The sequence below is a fragment of the Tympanuchus pallidicinctus genome, unplaced genomic scaffold, assembly GCF_026119805.1.
Source record: "Tympanuchus pallidicinctus isolate F22 unplaced genomic scaffold, pur_lepc_1.0 scaffold16, whole genome shotgun sequence".
In the NCBI taxonomy this organism is placed as follows: domain Eukaryota; kingdom Metazoa; phylum Chordata; class Aves; order Galliformes; family Phasianidae; genus Tympanuchus; species Tympanuchus pallidicinctus.
In genome coordinates this window covers 16,631,927-16,650,781 of record NW_026294679.1, presented here as the reverse complement: position 1 = coordinate 16,650,781, position 18,855 = coordinate 16,631,927, and the positions used below count along the sequence as shown (strand labels likewise).

At 40.8% G+C, this 18,855-nt stretch overlaps 2 protein-coding genes across 3 annotated transcripts in view; both read right to left on the bottom strand.

Annotated features, from left to right (window-relative positions):
* Positions 1 to 375: 375 nt before the first annotated feature.
* LOC128077695 (bone morphogenetic protein 7-like) lies at positions 376 to 6,856 on the bottom strand. Its single transcript, XM_052677195.1, has 5 exons — positions 6,383 to 6,856; positions 6,167 to 6,306; positions 5,348 to 5,464; positions 3,965 to 4,166; positions 376 to 2,463 (listed from the first exon to the last, which is right to left on the bottom strand). Exons 1-5 carry the CDS (start codon positions 6,669 to 6,671, stop codon positions 2,018 to 2,020), a joined length of 1,194 nt encoding a protein of 397 aa, XP_052533155.1. The 5' UTR covers positions 6,672 to 6,856; the 3' UTR covers positions 376 to 2,017.
* A 7,207-nt stretch (positions 6,857 to 14,063) lies between these two features.
* ERCC6 (ERCC excision repair 6, chromatin remodeling factor) overlaps positions 14,064 to 18,855 on the bottom strand; it is a 46,255-nt gene continuing 41,463 nt past the window's right edge. For both annotated transcript variants that reach the window (XM_052677241.1, XM_052677242.1), the window contains 4 exons: positions 18,132 to 18,848; positions 17,391 to 17,592; positions 16,981 to 17,059; positions 14,064 to 16,517 (listed from right to left, as the gene is read on the bottom strand). In XM_052677241.1, the coding sequence (XP_052533201.1) occupies positions 16,089 to 16,517; positions 16,981 to 17,059; positions 17,391 to 17,592; positions 18,132 to 18,848 (1,427 nt within the window). In that variant the 3' untranslated portion in view covers positions 14,064 to 16,088. The remainder of the gene's footprint in view (positions 16,518 to 16,980; positions 17,060 to 17,390; positions 17,593 to 18,131; positions 18,849 to 18,855) is intronic.

Genomic DNA, 18,855 nt, shown 5'->3' with positions numbered 1-18,855 from the left:
CATCTACTCTGTTTGTCTGTCATATTCATTCATGGAGTCAGAGGCTTTGATTCATTGTCCATTGAAACTACTGTGAATGTCCCCTCTTTTGGCAAAGTATTTGAATCATGACTTTGGGAAGGTAGCTCAAATACATCACAGAAAGAAAACTGTAATGTTACATTACATACATTTATTTCAAAAGTCGTGTTTTTATTACAGATTAAGTTAATATACTTGAAGCATTTGAGTTTTAAATAAAATACATTTCTTAATTACAGACATTGGTATTTACAGAAAGAAAATGTACATAAATATTATTATTATTATTTTTTTTTAATAAATCTCATTGGAGTAAAAATTCAAAATTCTTCATGATGTTTCTACTGCTGGGAGATGTCAAGTTTTGTGATGTGCCAGCCTCCTTCAAGGATTAATGAAGACTAGAAACCTAAATAGGCTGAAGTTACAGCTCAGTAAGTTGATCAAGAAACTGCAATGGGATGGCTGCCCACATTAAGCTGTAGCAAGACTTGAAGACCTCATGGGTTCCCCTCCTAGTGGGGATCCCCTCTTATGGATTGAGAAAGAATGAAAGGGAAAAATCAAGTACCTTCCATCCAACCAGCCTTAACTACAGGACCAGGGCAGCAGCCAGCATGTTCTAACAGACCTTCAAAGTTTGGACTACTTTTTTTCCTTTCTGTCTAAATTATGGGAGCTGCAACCCAAGCTTATTGTACAGTCACTGTACAGTCGGCTGACCCTTCATCACAGAGGTGCAAGCACTGAGCCAGAAGCCAAGTTTGCTGATGCCCAGATGTATATTGTCCTGTGTCCATCAGATTGCCTAGTAAGTCCCAGAGGGACTTATAAGGTGGTCTCTGTATTTGCTAAAACTGCAGACAGGACAGGGGAAGAAGTGCATTACCATCTGCAGTTTATGTATTACTCAGAAGAGATCCCTGAGGTCAGCTCTGGGCACTTAGCCTCAAATCTCTGCTTAGGAATTTATATTCCCATTGAATCACGTGCATTCAAAGCTGAAAGAGGTAGCATTACTGAGACCAGCACCCCAATGCTGGATTAAGGCAGGATCCTAAGGTACAACAAGCATGGCATTGCTAGCTGGTTGAGGGGAGTGACTGCTTTGTCTACACTGCACTGATGCAGCTTCATCTTGAGTACTGCACGCAGTTTTGACCATCACAGTACAAAAAGGCCACAGAACTATTGAAGAGTGTCCAAAGGAGGACCACAAAGATGACGAAGGGTCTAGAGGGAAAGACATTTGAAGAACAGATTAAATCCCTTGGTTTGTTCAGCCAAGAGAAGAGGACAATGAGAGGAGACCTTATTGCGGCCTACAGCTTCCTCATGAGGGTGTTGCTTAGGGGCAGTATTGAGCTCTCCTCTCAGTGACAAGACCCAATGGAATGGCATAAAGCTGTGACAGGTGATGGTCAGGCTAGATATCAAGGCTCTTTTCCAAGAGGGTGGTCAGGCATTGAAACAGGATCCTCAGGAAAGTGGTTATGGCACTGAGCTGCTGGGGTTCACAAAATGTCCAGAAAATGTTCTCAGATGTAAGGTCTGATTTTTGTGTGGTCCTGTGTAGAGCCACAGGTTGGACTCAATGTTCATAATGGGTCCCTCAAATATCCTATGGGATAGCATGCCTGTTACTCCTTTGGATATTCAGAGCTTTAACATACGAAACAGTACCTTTGTTTGAATGCACACTTAATGTGTTTGGGATCTTTTACATAACAAAATTCCTGTTCCTGATGGTTTCCTCTGGTTTACAGGCACAGAGCTTTCCACAGAGGTAAGCAGAGCCATTACAAACCCATGGCTCTTTGAACACCTGCCTAAAGCTCCTTTCCACACACCCACAGTGAGAGGATTTCAAACGCAGGTGAGCTTCTGGTTCACCTGTCCCATAATCCAAAATACCATTTACCTTTGGTATTTTCAGTGGCAAATAGGAAACTGAATCCAAGTGCATGCCAAATGTGTACAAAAAAAAAATATCCTGTTAATGACAACCGCACCTTGTTGCCACCATGTCTTTGTAATTTTTAAGAACCACATTCTCTTTATCATCAAAGTAGAGGAGATTGAGGGACATCAGTTCATCTGGAACACAGCAGGGCGTGCTGATATCCTGAGACAGTTTAAGTGTATGGACTATGGACTGAACCGTGGCATGGTTTGTTGCATTTTGACTTTCCCCCAAGGGGAAAAGACAGGAGCCTCTGCAGTAAAATGCATTGTATCCACTTGGGTAAATAATCCATCCTGACCAGCCAATGGCATGGAAGTCAACATAGAGTTCTCTTCGATGACATGCTGTTACCTGGCTTTTGGAAGAAGGTGCTGCAGCAGCGCGAGGCCTCCTGCTCTTCCTTTCTTTGCTGTTTTTGATTATCAAAGTTTCACGAGGCACACGTAACAAAGCATCATTTTTGGCAGGGTTCAGCTCTGGTTTAGGAAGGAAGCTGTGTGTTAATCTTTCTCAAAGTCATTTTTCCTTAAGTACAATAAGCTGCAAGAAAACCTGTTTCGAAAATGTACATCAAAGATTTCAAAGAACATTTTAAAATGACAGGAAAGCACCGGGAGAGGTGTGTACTCAATTGTCATTTCAGCTACTTTTCAAAATCTGCCAGGTCTGTGTTTCCCTATGTGGACTAAAAGGTCTCAGTTTAGCAGAAACATAAAAGCTTTACATTCTGCAAACTCCAGGGGCCCTTTTCAGGGATACCTATGGTCAGAATGGTTTTAATGACCTTTGTATGGCTACTCCTACATCAGACCTGCTGTGAAGTGCTAACAAAGGGTGGAGACCACATTCTTTTCTTCTCTCCAGTATTCTCCTCTCAGCAACTCTACCCATATGCTTGAAAATAGAGTGCTTTCCTGAAAAGTAGTCGTTTTGGAAAAAAAAAAGATGATGTTTTGGACATGAAAATATTATGCCTAGGTTTAAGGAAAGTCAGCTAGGGAATGAAGCTCACTGACAATCCCTTTACTTTCTCAATGTACAGTCTAAGATCTTGTGATAAATATTAGTGATGACCTCGAGATCCATGAACACAGGCTGAAAGCCACTGGTGTGCAGGCTGCTAGAAGAAGAATTTCTGCAGAATTGTTCTTCCACCCACAAGCAACAGGTCAATCTTAGAAACAGGAATCAGTTCCCCAATTCTGGCACAGCATCACATACAAAGGTTTATATTGATTAAATTGGGATGTAGGATTTCACTACAGTAATTCTCTATTTATAACAAAAAAAAAAAAACAAAAACAAAACAACAACAAAAAAATGAACAGGCTGGTTTCTGGTTGTTTTTTTTTTTTGTAAAACTATTTGGTTTTGATTTGTATCAGTTTTATCACCTGGTTCTTAATTATTCTGACGTACAAATGCAATGATTTACCAAAAAGACCCTCCAAGCCCAAACCATTACTTCTCCTCCTCATTCCAGATTTTGCTCTTTGCATTTATCTCAGCCTCTAAAATCCAACCTTAGTTGATTTTACTGGAGGACCCGTGGGAGAGGTAAGGCAGTATTGTTTTGTAATTTAAGGGATAAAGGCGTTGCCTTTGATGAAAAGAAGAAAAAAAAAAAAAAAAAAAAAAAAGCCATTAGTAACAATGCTAATTAGTCACTGAAGTTAAATAGGTGTTTAAAAAACAAGCAAAGGACAGAGAAGTTAAAATTGCTTATCTAACAACTTCTTCCACTCTTGAAAATTGCACTTCATAACTACTCCCATTTGCTTTACCAGCACTTTCACAGTTTTTCAGGTCACTGAGTTTTTTGAGCCTAAGGTGAAAATTATAATTTCCACCACAAAGTAAATAATGATATTTTTAAAAAAGAAAGAAAATTCCCATCTCTCTATACAACGAAAATAATTGAAGCTTCCCTTAGAATTTTTCATGTTCTAAAATAGAGTTACTGTTGTGTGAACTTACTTGTAGAAGAGGGTACAAAGCTGGAAGACCTCCGTTTATTACTGTTGGTGAAGAGGACAAGGAGAGCATTTCTGCTCTCCTGCAAATTGCCCTGTCCCTTTGCAAATGCAACCAGGTTGTGTTCAATCCTATTGCTGACTAAGTGTGTTGCAGTTATCAAAAAGCCGTGGTTGGAGTTACTGCTTCCGACCCACTTGGAAACCTGGTAATGAAAATGAAACAAGAAAATATTGTTTCAATAATCTTTCCACTGCATTGTGATTAAGAATAATTTACACGAGGAAAACGGAACAGGCAACCAATATAGGACTATAAATACATATACAATCACAGAAGTGAGGTAACTGTAAAGGCTGAATGAGTTAAATATTTAAACCAATAATTCAACATTTTAAAATATCATATACATTCCCCAAAGTTACACTTACACAAAGATAATTAATTTTTGGAGAATTTACTAGTGAATAATGAGCCTAAAAGTTAACATTAGCAATAAAATAAATCACCCTTGACTTTAGACAGAACCGTATTTTTCCTAGTAATCTTAATAACAGAATAATAAAAACTCTCCAGACTTTCCATACCATTAAAACTCATTTAAATCTAACGCAAATGTGGCATTTGAAGAAATTAGCTTATTTGAAGAAATCAGGCAAATTTACTTTCTCTAATTGTTCTAATTACAGTCTACTAAATAAGGTCAGGCCATTCTCAAGGAAGGCTATTATGGCACACGATGCAACTCAACCAATCATCCAAGCATGTTGTTCAATCTGATCATAAAGCTCAGGCAACTAAAAACACTGTCAGAGCAGATTTAAGCCTCAGAAAGCGTTTGAAACCTCATTTGTATTTTTGCTAAGGAAAGGCATTCTGATACTGATATAATTGAAGGATATCTACAAAACAAATCTTCCAACTGGCAAATAGAGAATACTATACACAAAGTTAAGATGAAAAACATTCTAACCATTACAAATCCCAGAAATACAGTATTGAATTACACTGCAGATCTCATCTACAAAAAAAAAAAAAAAAAAAAAAAAAAGAAAGAAAAACGGACTAGGGTAAAATAGAAGAGGAATTAAAACCTACTCATATCCCATTATCAAAGATTTCTTTTTTGACAGTCTCAGGACAAGCGTGCTTCAATCACACTGCCACATTTGGACTGACACCCCTCCTGCTGTCTAGGTTTGGGTTACTTAGTTCTCATCAGAGAACTAAGAACCTGTACTTTTGAGTGTAATGAGTAGGATCCTCCCCTGCTCTGTCCTTCAGTTTGAATTGACCACAGAACCCAGCAATAAGAGCAAATTATCAGCTGAGCACTGCCATAACAGATATTTTAGATCTAAAAATGACCAAGAGTTCCCTGCTTACCGTCTGCGTGACGTTGAATACTTCCCAGCCTTCTGAGTACAGAGACAACAATCTTGATGCAATGAGATTTTTTTTTTGTGGATTACTTCTACCGTCCAGGAGCTCATACACTTCCACCTTGAGGAGAGTAACACAACAGAACAGTGAGAAATGACAGCCACTGTTCTTCCAGCAAAATGGGGAGGATCGAGTTTTTCCACATCTTAAATGGAAAGCTGCTCCAACTGACGCTAAAAGCTGTTTACAGCTTGTTCAACAGCAAAATGAGTATCAGCAGATGTGTTTGCAAAGTTCGAGCTGGACTAGATTACCTTTAAGGATCCCTTCCAACTGAAACGTTTCTGTGATCCTATGAGTTCAAAGGCAGGACTACGCTATTATCCTGTATTGTACTTCAGTATAGTTAGAGTTCTCCAGCACGCTGTATCTTTGCCCTCGAGTTTGCAAAATGTCCGACTCTCCTTTGCTACAAGATGCAGTCGGTGCCAGGGAGCAATTCCCATACTGACATCATCACTTCAAAACCGAATCAGTCAAATTTGCATCTCAATTTCAAAACACCTCAAAAAGCAGAGAAGTCCAGTGTGGGCCCGAAGGGAAGGGTACCTCCAGAGATAGCATCCCAGCAGCCAAAGCCCTGCATCCCTTCTCGGCATGCTGGAGGCGCAGTGCCACTCTGCACCGAGGACAATAATGAAATAAAAATAAAGCAAGTTTACATACTAAGCTGTTGCACTCTCTATTCCTCCCTCATTTCCCTTCCGGATTATTAGCAGTTCCACAAGAATGCACGTAATTGACGGTTCATTTCCCACTTACCTTGCAGAAGTGCTGCGGATCGGCTCTCCTGGCCACGCGCCTCCTCCTCAGCTTGAACACCCTCAGCTCGGCCTTCAGCACCTGCTCACCCCTCTCCATGGCGCTGACGTCGAAGAAGAAGCGGTCCTGCTCCACGGGAGCTGCGGGAGAGCGGCCTTTAGCCGCCGCTGCCCACGCCGCCCCGGCGCAGCGCTTCCCCCGCCGCCCCCGGCTCACCTCGGTCCTCGAAGCTGCGCACCACGTCTCCTTCCAGCAGCCCGGGCGCGCGGGTGATGCCGTTGGCGTCGGCCACCTTGTTGAAGAGATCCACCATAAACTGCGGCGGCTTTTTGCGTGGCAGCACGTCGGGGGGCAGCTCCTCGATGTCGAACACCTCCCTCAGCCGCTGTAGCGCCGCCGCCTGCACTTCGTCCCGTGGTCCGGCGGTCAGGGGCAAGGCTCCGAGCCGCGCCAGCCCCAGCAGCCAGGCCAGCCCCATCCAGGGCCACAGCCACCCGCTTGCCATGGCCGGAGCGCCGGCGCCCAGCCCTCACACGGCGTCCGGCCTCGCGGCTCTGTGAGGCGCTCAGCTCCGATGGCCGCCGTGCCCTGGGGCTGTGTCACCACGCCTCACCCGTGCCATTAAAGCCCCGTCAATGCTTAATGGGGCTCGCGAACTTCTAAGCGCTCTGCGAGGAGCGCGGCCTCTCCCCCTCTCCGCTCGGACCGGGCTGCCGCCACCCGCGCTTAAAAATGAGGGTGAGCCTCTGTAACTTGCAGTTCTCCACCCACAGCCCTCGGTACGACGGAGGGAGCAGTAGAGCTGCAGAAACAAGTCCGCTGGCCTGAGCACTATGCTGGTTGGGGACCAGACTTCTGCTCTCGCAGTGCAGCGGGAGGAGTTGCACTTAATGATCCTTATCAGTCCCTTCCAACTCGGGATATTCTGTGATTCTCAAAGCAGTCAAGCTTCAGTGCAATTAGGCATAGAAGGTTACATGCATAATAATACCCAAGCTAAACTCAGCTTTCAATAATTTTTTATACACCCCCCAACATAAGCCAGCCAACCATGAAATCTTGAGGCATCGTACCCACTAGCCCTTTTCAAGGCAGTCTGTCAAATTAAAAGGAGCAATTTTATATTGCCAAGGGTTTATGCTGCCTCCCAGGCAAAGAAGGAAAGCGGGTTATGGGGTAGATAGACATGTCCCATCTGCTAAGCCACACTATCTAGGATAAGAGTACTGGCACCTGAGCTGTAGGAGAAAGAGGTGGTGATAGAGAGGCTGTAGCTGTGTTAATTACACTCTTCAGCCACTCCTAAATTAGCCTTTTAAAGGAAAAAAATAGAACAGGGATCATTCAAGCAGCTCTGCTACACTCACCTTTTGCTGATCTCAGCTGAAATACAGGATCATAGAATCATTAAGGTTGGAAAAGACCTCTAAGATGATCTTCTCCAACTGTCCACCTACAACCAATATTGCCCATTAAACCTGTCCCTCAGTACCACATCTACATTTTTCTTGAATGCCTCCAGGGATGGTGACTCCACCACCTCCCTGAGCAGCACATTCCAGTGCCCAACCACTCTTTCAGAGAAGTTTTTCCCAGTATCCAACCTGCACCTCTCCTGGCACATCTTGAGACAATTACCTTTCATCCTATTGCTGCAACCTGGGAGAAGAGGCTGACTCCTATATCACTACAACCTCTTTTCAGGCAGTTCTGGAGAGCAAGAAGGTCTCCCCTGAGCTGCTGCTTCTTTGAACTGAAGAATCCCAGTTTCCTCAGCCACATCCTGTAAGACCTGTGCTCCAGAACTTCACAGCTTTGTTGCCCTTCTCTGGACACATTCCAGGGCCCTAAATCTCTTCGTGTGGCTCTTCAGTTTCAGACTCCCTCCTACTATCACTCCCTCCAGCCTTCAGCTGTTGCTGTAGCCAAATGTTTGGAGGAAAAAACAAAATAAACAAAACAACCAACAGCTGTTACTGCTATTTTGTTGATCCAGGCCACCATATGAGGTGCAGAGAACTGGTGTAGGAAAAGGAGAAGCAGTGATGGGTTAATCAGAGCAGTTTAAAGAGCACTGTGGGTGCACTTAAAGCTGCAGCCAACTTCAAACCTCAAAATTCTGTAGTTGTCTTCAAAGAGCTGTAGATATCTTGGCTCATGGCTAACAGCATGGTTGGTGGTAGAATGAATACTCAACGCAACTACCTGCTTGAGAGCATGGAAAAAGACTAGTAAGACATGAGAAATTGTCACAGGACTGTTTTTCAGTCATCCTAAAAGCTCAGTTTCCACTCTTCCGCTTCTTTACATGCTCATCCTCACAAACCCTACTCTGCCCTTGGGTCTCTTCATTTACTCCTAGTATCCTCCCTAGGCATATACCTCCATTTCTGCTCCCCTGGTGCTGCTTTCAGACATTAATGCCTGGAAATGCATAGCTAGGGTTCCCAAACAACCTTAACTCTGCCCTAGAGGCAAAGATTTATGAAAAAATCCTCTCTGTTTAATATAAGCTGGGACCACAAACAATGAAATGCCTCAATCACAGTAGTGCAACTGCAGAAATTCTAGCCTACTGTTAGCCAAACGTAACCCACTGAGTGCAGTGTTCTTTTATTTTCATATTTCTGATTAGGCAAACAACATAATGAAAGCCTCACTCCTTATTCTTTCGTAAGAATGTATGACTCACCACTTATGTAAGCCTTATACAGGAGCTGGTCATAGCTCCACTGATGATACTACATTCTAGATTGCAATTAGTGCAAGGCTTCAACATCCCTGTTCTGTACCATAAAAATAGTGTGTTCTCTCCACTTACATGTTACTAGCAGTGTGGCTTTGGGAGTCTAGGAAAAGCAGATAACCTATAGGGAACTATGATACACAGCTAACAACATAAAATTATAGGTGGATTCTCCAAAGAATTCAGTACTGGCATTGCTTTTCCTTCTCCCTCTCTTAAATGGATAAACAGCTTGGAGCGTCTGTAGAGTTCAAAACTGACAGGCTTTCAGGAACAGATTATGGGTAAGAACAGTGGGATTTATTTTGTGGCCTATCACCACCTTGTCTTTGATCACGTAGCAATTAATATGGGATAGCAACACTGAAACAGCATGGTAGCATTGGCAGAGCAAAGTCTATTCGTGAGCCTTTGTTGCATATTTTAAAGCCCTAACAATTTTGGTTTTAAATGCATGGTCATCCCTGCTGTCTGAAATGAAGAGCTCAGCTCTGATTATACCTCCCTTTTCCTTTAATCTGTCAGTGTTTGTTTCATTTTAACACAAACTTCTTGAAACTAGTGAACAGAGCAGGCTGGAATTTGCTTCTTTCTCAGAGGAGTGGCCTAACTCTTCTCTGGACTTTCTGTCCAGGTTCCGTATTTTCTAGCTTAATTGCTCAGTAATTTCTTCTTTCTGGATAAAGGAGTTGTTTTTGATTTTCTGAGCACAGTGTGATGCACTGCAGTCTTCAGGATGGCTTTTGCTGGTTGGGAGCAAAAAAAAAAAAAAAAAAAACCCAAAATTGTTTCCCTTGCTTCATAGCAGCTGCCTTAGAACCATTTTATAAAGAAAAGAGGATGAACCTTGCATGAGAGGGGTCAGATTTCTTTCTGCTTCTAACGTTAGAGGCAGCAAAAACAGAGTTACCGATGAAATCTAAGAATTAAGGCAAACTTTACCTTCCCAATCTTAGCTAAAGGAACAGGACTGTACCATATCAGCAATACCATGTGAAGTAGGAATCTTGACATCACCCCAGAGCCTAGAATAGCAATCCCATGAGGGAGGGTAGATGGAGAGAGCCACTGAGTTAGTAAGCGTACATTCAGCATTTAGCTTGAATGTTGGAACGGGAAGTTATAAATGGCCTTAAGTAGCAGAGAGGTTTTACTGTTTATCTAATATATAAATATCTTTCCCAGGGGAGGGAAAACTCCCAAGTGCAGACTAGCCATCACATCCTGACTCCAAGGCATGTGCCTCATTGAAGTCCTTCAAAAACTGGACTGTCAGTGTTTTGTGTGACAGTTTTCTGCAAACTACAGTTGCTGAACTCATGATCTAGACAAGAAGATGCCATATTACCTTTGTTTTTCCAACTAGGATTCTTTGTACTCTGCTAGCATTTCCTGAAGCATTTCCAAAAAAAATTGTGACAGATTTCTTGCCTTTCCCCCTGAAGACTGAACCAGTCAGATGGCAGAAAAAGAAAGCGATAAAATATCTCAACCAAAGTCTCTGAGCAATTTATAGCAGAATTCAGATCTCCCTGCTCTTACAAAACCAAGCAAACAGATTATACCACATTTTAAATCGTCTCCGTGCCTACACTGCCTAACTTTATTCCTTCCCAGTTTTTCCTCGTGGTTTAATTAATGGATTGGACAAGTATGGTAACGTTTCTACAGGGTCTCTTAACATCTCTTCTCCAACTTAATATATCATCTAAGAAAGCACAGCCACAACCAGCACAAGAGGAACTGCATCATTCTAGATCATTCTTCTCATTGAACCACTGATGTAAATAGGTGACTCCAAAACTAATGTCTGCTATTTATTTCCATGGAAACTACAACAGATACAATGAGTACAACACCATTATTTGATAGTGATTTTCAGCTACAAAACCCTGTTTTTCAATATAGTCACTCACCATTAACTATATGTTTTCACCAGTGCTGAACAAAAGCTTCCATGCCATGCTCATAAAAATCTGCACCAGGGGAGGTGACCCCTGCTATGCTATGCTGCTATGACAACATTGTCACTAGGAAAATGTAGCCTATGTAATCCACCTTTCATTGGCCTGAACAGATGGAGGTCAGAAGGGGCCAAATCTGTACTATACAGTTGGTGTGGTGGGACAGCCTAGACAAGATGGGCAGTGTGTTCCACAGACTTCAAACTGGTGTGGGAACCTGGTGTTACTGTGTTGCAAGAGAAAGGTTCTCTTCTTCTCTAGCTAGACTCAGTAAGTTTGAGCCTTTAGTTTAGCTAGCATTGCAATGTAGTGGTCAGAGTTGACTGTCCAGATTCCAGAAGGATCACCCCTTTCCTATCCCAAAAGGGAGTGCACTTTACCTTTTCAGGCCTTTGTCTTGAACATTTTCTTAGATGAGGAATTCACACACTGTTCAATAGATTCTGAAAAACTTGCACATGGTGTTCTTTCTGTTCCTGCATGAGCATTTGTGGGAGCCACCTGGAGTAAACTGCAATATTCCAGTGTTGCCACCATCATTTCCAACATATTGAAGCTGATGTTCAGCTCCTTACACAGTTTTCTGGTTGTAATCCCCTGATTTGCACAGATGAGCTGATCAACATACTCTTCATTTCACAATGTGACAGCTATGCATGGCTTTCTGAAACACAATTTGTCTTTCATTACTGAAATGCTCCACGCACCACCTCACTGTGCTCACATCCCCTCTGTGGTGTCCATAAGCATTCAACAAGCATCAGTGAGTGTCAGTGAGTGCAATTTTTTCTGCATGGAGGAATTCAGTGACAAATTTTTGCTTCATACACACCTCCATGTCAGACACCATTGTGTCAGACTATCTCTCTGCTGCCATCTGTCACAGAACAAAAAACTGTGATGGAATATTTATGGGAAGGTTCAACCTCTACTGTCATACATCAACATCTGCCTCTGATGTAGTGGGCCAACATAATAAAATAGGAGGCGTTACTTTCAGAGGAGCCTTTGTATATCTGTTCCTCAACACCTTCTCTATCCAGGAGAGAAAATTGCTTAGACTGGTATTGCTAGTATTTGACATCAGAAAACCAGCACTATGCAAAGGAGATGCAAACAGGGTATTAGTCCACCAATTTTATTATTCATCTACCCAGTCCTTACCTTAAAAATAGCATTATTTGATGCTGGAGCAAATTGTTACTATTTTGGGGAAAAAAAAGGTACCAGTCTTTAAGACTGGTTTGTCAAGTGAATTTCAAATGAATTACTTCAATGCTGCTTCCATGTGACAGCTTTCCCTGAAGGACACATCCTGTAACAACAACTATCACACTGATTTTTCTACTTACGTGATGCCTTGCTGGACATCTTTTTCCCTGATGAAATACGACTTACCTTTTAACAACTACTAAAAATCGCTGCCTTCACCTGTCTCCATGGTTTTTGAAAAACATGTCCCAAACCGCATTTCGAGTTCAGGCCAAAAATAGAGCCTACAAGATTAATCTTACACAGTAATAGGCTCTTTTCAGGAACACTACTCACCTGTATTTGTCCTTTCCAAACAGCAATATCAATAAGCACACAGAAATTGGAGAAAGATTAACATTCAGTGACTATTTCAATCATGCACACACAGGATTCCACACGACATGCATTTTAGTTCTGATGAAGGCCAATGTCAAAAGCTGAGGTCCACGAGGAATGGCAATCAGCCCATCAGTGTCAGCAGAGCTGGAAAATTCAGTCCTGAAGACTGAGTAGCTTAGAGAAAGGAAGAACTGAAGGGTTTTATGAACAACAAAAATTCTGTGAAGCCCTTTGGGAAATCGTGGCCCTCCTGCTGTAGCTTCATGAGAAGAGATTGCACTACTAGCAAGACAGCAAAAGTTAGTCAAGTTTAAGAAACCTTGGAATCAAAAGCAGACCATGTCACTTGTGTATAAACAGGTATGGGTGAATATAATCTGAATCCAGGACTTCCAAATTTAACAGTCCTATTCTGTACCACTTGACTTGCCAGGATAATGTTTATCAGCTGTAGCAGACTCAGTTCTCCCAGTGTATCCCACTGAGAAGAGGTTGAGCCAGAGCACTTATTTACGGATTTTAAAATACTTTCCCTTATTGTAAATCCCTGTTTCTATCCTGTTCATTCAGTGTATTGCTAACATTTCTTTTGTGGTGGGGCATTATGGTTCAGAAGATCAACCACCTATCACCTGCAGCAGAGCCTGTAGATCAGAATTTAGTTTTTATACTAGAAAAGTTTTGTACAGTCAGCATGCTCAAGAGTTCAGCAAAAGGATGAACTAAGGAGAATAAATGCTTGGAAGAATATAAGGCAGGAAAAGGATGGGAAGGGGTGTAAAGCACCTTAATAACCAATGCTAGAGCTGCCTCCCAAATATTTACAGTGTGAAACAACATTTTTTTTCCTTCTATTTAAGCACTTATTGTTTTATGCTGAAATGGCTCTTTTTAATAAGATTTAACTTGATTACAAAATTAACATCTGTATTTTGATCTTTCCTTTTCTCCTTCCTGATGAGGTAAGAAAAATTAAAAGATAGAAGCCTTCCACATGAAGTTATTTTTGTAATCTCACACAAAGTAACAACCACTCACTGCAGCACTGGATGCTTAGGAAATGGAAAGGGTGAAATAAAAGCTTTTGAAAATATTACATGCCTATAAGCCATCTGAAGGTAAATGTATCTGACTGCAAAATCATTAGTCAGGAACTGCTTCATATCTTTTTTAAAGATATGAAGTGAATTGATTTTACACAGGTAAAGAAACAAAGTCAGATACAGCATCTATTCCAGAATAATAATAGGATTATTCTTAAATAACTCTTTCACTGTCAAATGTCTTGGCCATCCCAGAACAACTTTCACCTATAAGTCAGTCTGTAGACCTTTAATCTCTCACATTTTTTTTTGAGACAAAATACTTTAAAATATACTCGCATTGAATATTATACTAATATTCATTCACCCTTTTAAACATCCACTAGTGCTGGGAAACCTAGCTGCAAGGGCACATTATTTGAAGTTGCACGAAAAGCAGACTTGCACTTAAAGATCATTAGAATCATTTAGTCACAGTTACACTACAAAGGTAAAGATGGCTTCTCCACTCCATCCTCCCCCTGCCCCCCCAGCTCAGGAAGACTTCCAGAACAGATTTTTATTTCTACTTTTTTTTAATAAGTCCATAAAATCCAAGGATTTATAAAAGCACATGCAGGTCCATTTACATCAATAGATCATCAGTAAGAAGCTCCAAACATTCCTTGGTATAGGAAAAATGTCTTTAAGACTGAAAGTAGTACATAAAACAGGACACCAGAACTCATAGCTAAGGTGATAACAGCAGCTTTGCTGACGCGAATTCCTCGATTGCTCCTGGGGCATGGATAGAGATGCACATTGTGGATGACACCAAAACCCAACTGAAATCCTCTATAGCTTTGGAGAGAACAGTAGGATTGTATTAACTTTTCTACTGATCCGTTTTAAGTCCTGTTAAGCAACAGACCTACAATTTTCTAAGCATTTCTGCAATTGCAACATGGATGCCTGGTTTCGTGTTTCTCCAGAAAGAGAGCACACAAGTAAACACAATGGTATTAGAAAAAATTACCAAGAAAAGGTGCATCAGGCCCACCTTCAAATATCATGAGGAAGCAAAGCAGATTCTTCAACAGTCTGTTGTCTCCAATGCCAGCCTGTGAAAAGCTAACTAATTAGTTATTTAAACAGTGAAGCACCACTTTTTGCAAATCTCCGCAGATCCTTTAATACAGAATAAGAACAGAAGAAAAAGCCATTGGAAGTACTTAAAGATCACTCTTCTTTAGCAGTTTGTAACCCAGTTTGTATTCTTGCATCACCATTCACCTTCCAGTGTTTGTACTTCAAATAAAAAAAAAAACAGAACTCAGATTTCCCTTTTTTCAATAGCTTAGAGACAGTGAGGATATTAGGCACACCTAACTGTTCCTACTTCAAGTTATAGAGTAACTTAATGTTACTCTCATTTAACTCTCATTTTTCTCTCATAACCCATCCATTTTTCCCCCCAATATTTCTTTATTTAGCACACCAAAGCTCTAACATAGCACTTGGGTTTGCTACAAATAATCAGATTCTCCCTTCTTGGAAGAAAACAGTTACTAGAATTTATCTGACTGGCAGGAAGACTGAGATTTTCTCCATCTACCTATCTACAGAATAGACAGGAGCATATACAAAAGTTACAGGTCACACTAGGACTGTGTAAACACATGATTATATTCAGCAAAATACAGTAAAATCATTCCTCCTCTGACAATCTTGATCCTTGTAAAAGACCATGTGCTAACATGGAACTGGAAAATTTTCTATATAGAAATCAGTAAGAGTGAGACTTACAAAATTTCCAATGGGATCTCAATCATCAGTCCACAGCCTGTGACAAACACAACAGTTACTGTTATCTCATTGGTAAGAAGTACTGCACTGTGCAACTGGCCATAATGTATAGTACTATGACTGAATCAATGGTTAAAGGGTAAATTATTTTTCCTTAGTTCTATCAGTTTTGCATCAACTGTCAGGCTTCTTATTTTTGTGATTAAACCTCTGTGGGAATAGATTATTTTCCAAGTTAAGTAGCAATGTAAGTCACACTGTATTTGTTAGATGCTAGCAACAATGGAAGCAGAAACATTAAAAGCAAATTTTCACTACTAATGAAAGCTTCTTAATGATTTCAATACTCTTGTCAGTACAAGTGAATCTCTCATGTTGATCACAATCTTTTTTTTTTTTTGATGCTACACTGTGTGCCCAATAACCTCTTAAGTAACACAGAGAAAACAGAAAAGTTCTTGGGATTTCACAGAAATCAAATAAACGCCCACGGCAACATCCATGGCTCTTACAGCAGTAAAAAGTCAGCACATACTCTTCATCCCATCATTTCTTTTAAAGAAAAGGTGATATTTTGTATTGCTTCACCTATGAGGTAGGTTGCACTTCCATACAGATAGCTTAAATTGGAAATGAAGCCAGCACTAAGCTTGCAGTGAGTGCTGCATCACAGTCTGCTCAAGTCATTTATTAAATCACAAACACAAATTCCTCATTTCAAAAGATAAATAGTAAGTCTTTGACATCAGAGCGTTGGTCAAGTGCAAACTGGCACCTTCTCCTGACAGAGGTCAGCGGAATTCTGGCTTCAGCCTCCAGACACCTTCACCATTTGGGCTCCTATGAAAGGTGCAGAGATTGCGCAGGAGTTCTCTAAAGACACATGACTGTGCTGCAGGCAGTTTGGACTCAAACTCCTGCAGTATTTCCTGAGTACTTGCCTCACCATCCACACGGGCCTGGAATGCAATGAAGTTCCGCACATCCACCAGCAATTCATCGTATTCTGTTGAACCTGGGGCTGGAGCTGGTGCTTGGTGAAGATTCTCATCTCCCTCGTTCCCTGTCCTTTGTGGTAAAATAAGGTGGTTTCTCGCCCTCATCTTAGCTAATAATGATGAAGAATCTAATACACTAGATGATTCTCCAGTTTCTGATTTTCCATCAAAGTGCCCATTGGTACTATTCTTCACATTTTCCTTCTTCATTGTATCTGCATCCTACAAATGAACATACAGACCATGTATTTTGAGATCCACAGAATCTGTTTAACAAAATCTGCTTGTTGTTTAGACTTAAATAACATATGTGAGCACATTTGTAATACACAGCAAAGAGGGAGTATTTTTTAGTCTCAACTTGAATATATACTGTAGAACTTAGGAAGTGAAAGAAAAGCATTGCTGATTTTGAGACAGACAAGTGGTGCATGCTGCAGTTTGCTGTATTTGACTAGAAGAGATGCTGTATCAAAAAAAGAAGAATTCTTGGGTGACTGAAAATTCCAGAAGTCTACATAATCATATGAAGAACAGGTAAGAGAGTATAAATGAGTATAAATCAGGTTTCTGTTGCATAAGTCAGAACATTTCATTATATATATATATATATATGTATATTTTGGTGTCTGTGTGTGTATAGATATAAGCTATTCAAAGAGAGATACTAGCTTGTCTTTCTTACCTTGCGCTTTTTCACAGGTGATGCACAAGTGGAATGTGAAGAAAGCAGCATAGAGTTTCTTTTTTGACCAAACCGACTCCTAAACATGCAGAAGAATTAATTCCATGAGAAATTTCTCTCAATATTAGGATACTTTTGCCAAAGCCAATGACTGGGTTTGTGTTCTAGGATTCTCAAGAGTGCTCTACACAACCTCTCTCTCCTGTATTGTGAAACTCTAATGCTTTTTTATACTTCAGAATGGACTACTTTCTGGCTTCAAAACATATCATTTTGTCTTATTACATATTAAAAAAAACAAATGAAAAGTGATACATGTTACTAAACATACTGGGTGCAAAAAGAAATAATCCACACCATTCTAAGGAACTCTTCTATTTTTGAATAAGCAGTGTGAGAAATGAACTTACTTTACTCCTGATGGTGCACCTGAAAGACCACTCACACCTGTCCATGTTGGCACACCAGAAGCAGCTCCTAAGCATCGCTGTCGAGAGACTTTTAAGGCTCTTAGTGCATCTTGTGCCACTCTGTTTGCTTCTGCTTCTACCAGCACATAATCTGCACTGGAAGCTTCCATAATGGCATCATGCTTCATTACACTGTGTACCCCTAGTGAACAGAGCACACAAGAAAAGTTGAAGGAGGACACCTGTTAATTGAAATGGTAATCTTAAATGAATGCCACAATCTTTTTTTTTTTTTCTTTTCACTTTCAGATCGATTACATTCAGCACTTCAGTACAGTCATTTCTAGTAAGAGATCCCCCTTCTGTCAGCTGAGCAATCAATTTGACAGTAAACCACATTTGGTGTGCAGATGAGGTCATTATTTACAAAAGACTTAGCAATTATGTGGTTAAATTGATCATTTCTATTGTTATGGACAGGACAAACAGAAGTGGAACTCTTGCCTAAATGAAGGTTGGTTACGTATTTATTTCCAAAATAAACACTGTACTACTTTCATATCCAAAGGAGTTTCTGGAAGGCAATCACCACACTCCTACCTGAATTATTTCAACAATGAACATTTTAACACGTCATGACAGTAACAGACTAGATAAACTGCTCTTTCTCATTTGTAAGCTTTGCACACATCTATTTAAATAGTCTGTCACTGTCGCACAAATCAAATAAACAAAAATTACCTGTTTTCTTGAAGAGCTTCTCCAAGACATAATCGTCATTTTTCTTTGGGTCCAACTCCTTCTCTTCACCGCCCTCCTTCCGGTAGCGCTTTTGTTTCACCAGGTGAGGAATACGCTCCCCTTCAAACTTGGCATCTTTGTGATGTTTCTTCCTAGACTTCTCTTTATGGCTGTCATGTGATAGCACATCCACTCTGTGCTTTGTTTTTGAGGTACGTTTATAATGATTATTATCCAATTGCCCATCGTCTGTTTTATCAACCTGCTTTTCCTGAGAGCCAGCTGCACCACACAGAAGGCTAAAATCTCTTTCAACATTTTCATTAGCCACTTCATGTTCTTCTTCAGTCACCGTGGCATTCTCTGAAGACTCTACATCACCTGGCAATGATTGGGACAGAGATATACCAGCTCTTTCCAAGCTTTCTTGCTTGCTTTTATTCACTGAATTTATGTCTGTAGCAGTTTGTGCAATATCTTTTGCATAGCTCTTTTGATCAAAAGTTTCCAAATTTCCTTTAGCTTCCTCGCTGGTCTCTATTGCTTTAGAAGAATTTGCCACGTGGCTGGTTAAGTGGGAACCAGATGACTTGCTGTACTTCGGTGAGTTGCTTTTTTTAAGTTGCAGACCATCTTTCAAAGTGTCATCATCATCAGCTGGCCTCTCAAGTTTCCGTTTCAACTGGTGTTTGGGGACTTGAACATCTGAACCAGTACCTGAGGG